The sequence below is a fragment of the Pteropus medius genome, unplaced genomic scaffold (assembly GCF_902729225.1).
Source record: "Pteropus medius unplaced genomic scaffold, Ma_sr-lr_union100, whole genome shotgun sequence".
Lineage (NCBI taxonomy): Eukaryota > Metazoa > Chordata > Mammalia > Chiroptera > Pteropodidae > Pteropus > Pteropus medius.
In genome coordinates, this window is record NW_024341280.1 from 10,960 (window position 1) to 14,882 (window position 3,923).

Below are 3,923 nucleotides of genomic sequence, written 5' to 3' on the forward strand. Positions count from 1 at the left end.
ACGTATACCTCCTCCTGTAACTTGCTGCTCTGGCTGGGAATACAGAAAGGAATTCCCTTCTCCCCTTGTAGTCAAAGGTTCAGCAACAGGTTCTTGGATTAAAGGACATTTCATACCAGTTCAGTGGTGGGATTTGCTGTGTACCACAAATGAGGGATGGTTGACCACCTGAGGAAGATTTTACTTATTTAGACTCACTCAGACATAGACTATTTGAGTTTGAAGCTTGAAACTAATCTCAGTGTCAATCCCCTGAATGAGGGCTAGACACTGGGAAAACTTCCTTACCCTCTTTATAAATTGATGTTTCATTCTGGGGGTGGGAGTAGAGCCAACCAAGAGACTGCTCTGTCTTTAGCTGATGTTTGCCTGGGGAACACCCTCTGAGAGCTTCCTGGTCGAGGCTGTGCTAGTGGCTGCTGTGTGGTTGCTGGGACCTCCGCAAATGGAGGATTAGACACAGATCCTGAGCTCTGAGGCCTGGAGCCCCAGATTACACTTGAAGTATGAGATCGTTGACAGGAATAACTATTCTCCTAATTTTGGGTAAGTGATCTGGGACTGAAGACAAAGTGCAAGTATCTCCTGCTTCTACTTCTCCCCCTGCACTTTACCAAACACTAGGGGGAAATAACATGATGTGTTTCTATGTGTCTATGTGACTGTGTGCTTCTCTAGAGTATCTGAGCATCATTGGGAGAAGTTTATCATATCCACTCCTCACAGAAGATCCCCTGAGCCCCATAGCTCTCAGCCTGTGAGGATTTGCAGGTTCAGTGACTCCAAGGGTTCTGGAATATAGCAATTTACTTTTGGCCTTGTGTCTCTGAAATATTTAGGAATAAAAAGCAGTAAAGTTTCTGTTGTCCTGTGAAACACACCTGAAAATGCTTCAGTACAAATACAGCCAGAGAACAGAGTTTCAGGATTGTTTATGAACCTGAACTTAGATGCACCCAGATTTGACATCCCAGAGCTAATCTATTGTTTATCAACCCCTCAAGGTATCATGGGTGATGCTAAGTCCACACAGCCGGATGTAGTGGAGAGTACTGAAGAAGAACCCGTGCACCTGCCCTGTAACCACCCCACAATCAGTGGAACTGAGTACATACACTGGTATCGACAGATTCCCGGCCAGGGTCCAGAGTATGTGATTCAGGGTCTGAAAGGCAATGTGAGCCATGGAATGACGTCTCTGATCATCGCCACAGACAGGAAGTCCAGTACCTTGATCCTGGCCCAGGTCACCCTGAGAGACTCTGCTGCCTACTACTGCATCTTGAGAGACACACAGTGGGATGGAGGGGGCTGCACCTGTACAATATCTCCCTGGTGGGGGAGGGGAGCAGCAACACCATCTAAAGAGAGCACTGCACAGGAATGTGCAGAAAAACCCGATAGAAGAAAAGGTAAAGAGACGATAGTGAAGAAATCAAACAGCAAAGAATGAAAGGAGAACAAAGATGAGCAAGAAGCATTTACACTATTGAAGAAACTAAAAAGCTTACAGAAAAACTGATAACCACAGTGGTAAACCTGTAATGAAAAGGAAAGGAAATGAGAATTTGTCATGGTTCTTTGTTTAGTCAAATGTTGCTTTCTGCTTCAGTCTCACTAAAACAAGTGAGAACAACCATTTGGTTATTCCCTAGACTTGCTCCTTTGGACCCATATTAGTCTTTCCAACCTCTCCAAATTTGAAATGAACTTCAGAATCTGATTTCTTTATCCACCAGTAATTAGCAATTTTCTTTGTTGCTTACGTGTAGCACGCGCATTTAAGATGCAGATGATTTGGGGGAAACTGTAAAAGGGCAGCAAATGTGTGGATATTAATTTAATTTTTAAAATACATGTTGTAATATTTCTATTATTACCCAAGAAATACACAAATCCTCTCTCATTGGAAATGACTAGATACTACATGTGTCGAATAATCCTGATAGCTCATAGCCGACTTTCTCCACTTCCTTTCATTTTCCTGTTCAACTCTTACACTAACCCATGATGACAGTTTGGAATGTGTCCTGAGGAACACATTTCTTTTCATTTACAAGGATGCTCATATAAATATCTACCTGATTTTCTTACATAAATTGGATCAATATGTGTGAATTTTTCTGGAACTTTTTATTTTTGTATTTAATACAATTCATGTTGTACTCACGCCTATACAAAAACTCACACTATTCTTGTATAGTAGTTTAATTTATATGCTTACCTATTGATAGTATTTAAATTTTTTACCTGTCTTAGCTATCATAATCTAAATCATACATATATGTTTATTTGTACATATATCCAGTATATATTTTTATATATTTCTTTTTCTTATTCTTAGAAGAGAAATTGCTTTGTCAAAAGATATGCTTATTTTTAAATTTTATAGGTATTAAAAAGTTGCCCTTTAAAATGTCTCTAACAATTTACACTGTGAGCCACAGGATATGGAAAACCTATTTCCCTAAATCTCGGTTAACACTATTAGCAATACTTTATATTTTGGATAACTCAAAAACATTTTCTTCAAGTATTCATTAACATTTTCCTGATTACTAAGGCACTTGAATAACTTGTTCTTGTGTTGTCACTTTAATAGACTGTCTTTTTCTTGTTTCTTTATAAAAATTCTTTTAGTAACATAAATATTACTTTGCCTGTTTTACACATATAGTACATAATATTTTCATATATGTTGTATCTTTTAAATTTGTTTATTCAACTGTTACCAGGTTATTTTTATTTTTATATTGTCAAATCTAAGCATTCTAACAAATATTTTTCCATTCCAAGTTGATATATCTAAATTCCTACATTTTCTTCTAATCGAGTCTGAGGGACAGACTTGGGAGCTATGCTAGAGTTAGACATTTCACAGGGCGAGACAGGATTCTTAATCGAAATGATGGTCTCCTACATTCTGCATTTTAACTGTAGAAATTGACAAATTTAAGAATTAATGAATAACAAACTCATTGATTAAAAAATACGCCTGACCGGTTCTGACGCATTTAATTGCATCACTGCCACACACGCACACAAATTCATATATCGCAAGTGTTGCGTTCCTGACTCCCAGTACTGCAGAATGTGGCCCTTTTTGGAAATAGAGTCTTACAAGATAATCAAGTTAAAATCAGATCACTGTGGTGGACCTAATCCAGTTATGTCTTGGATCCTTATAAAAGAGAGATATTTGTAAACACACACACACACACACACACACACACACACACACACACACACAATGTCGAAGAATAGCATGTAAACACAAAGGCAGAGATCAGAACGATACATCTACAAGGCCTGGAGCAGATCTTTCCCTCACCACACTCAGAGACAAATAATTTGCTGACACTTGATTATTGACTGCTAGCCTCCAAGACTGTGAGACACTTAATTTCTGTTTTTAAAGCAACCCAGTTTGTGGGGCTTTTTTCCAGCAACCCTAGCCGGCTCATGCACTCTTCCAGGTCTTTCCGAATGGCTGTGATCTGACATAGGATCCTCGTCCTGCTGCCATATCACACAGCCATGGTTTCCATCCACACCTCAGGGTCTGAGGTAATCTTCATTCTAAGGGACACATCGATTTTTCCCCCCATCAATCCTTTGCCTAAACTAGAAGCTGCTTAGAACAATGTTCCACTCGGGTAAAATAAAGTCATTTCCATATAAACTGAGAGTGAGAAAATCCATTGCCGCAAGTTCCACCTCACAAGACACACTGAAGGAAGTTCTTTAGAATGAAAGGAAGAAGTCTCAGATATTAATCTGAATGCTCATAAAGAAATAAAGAGCACAGATAAAGGCAATTATGTAGGTAAGTGTAAAAATAAGTATAAATGATAGTCTCCTATCATTTTAATTTTCCTATTTAATTTAAAAGAAAATTGCATAAAACAATAAATTTCAGTTTT

The 3,923-nt window shown here is 38.4% G+C and overlaps 1 gene segment (V, D, J or C); it reads left to right on the forward strand.

Moving 5' to 3' along the window:
• The first annotated feature begins 345 nt into the window (after positions 1–345).
• On the forward strand, positions 346–1,506 carry LOC120592441 (T cell receptor alpha variable 26-2-like). The segment is given in 2 exon segments: positions 346–546; positions 1,005–1,506. Coding segments are annotated over 2 exon segments (489 nt in total).
• The last annotated feature ends 2,417 nt before the right edge of the window (positions 1,507–3,923 follow it).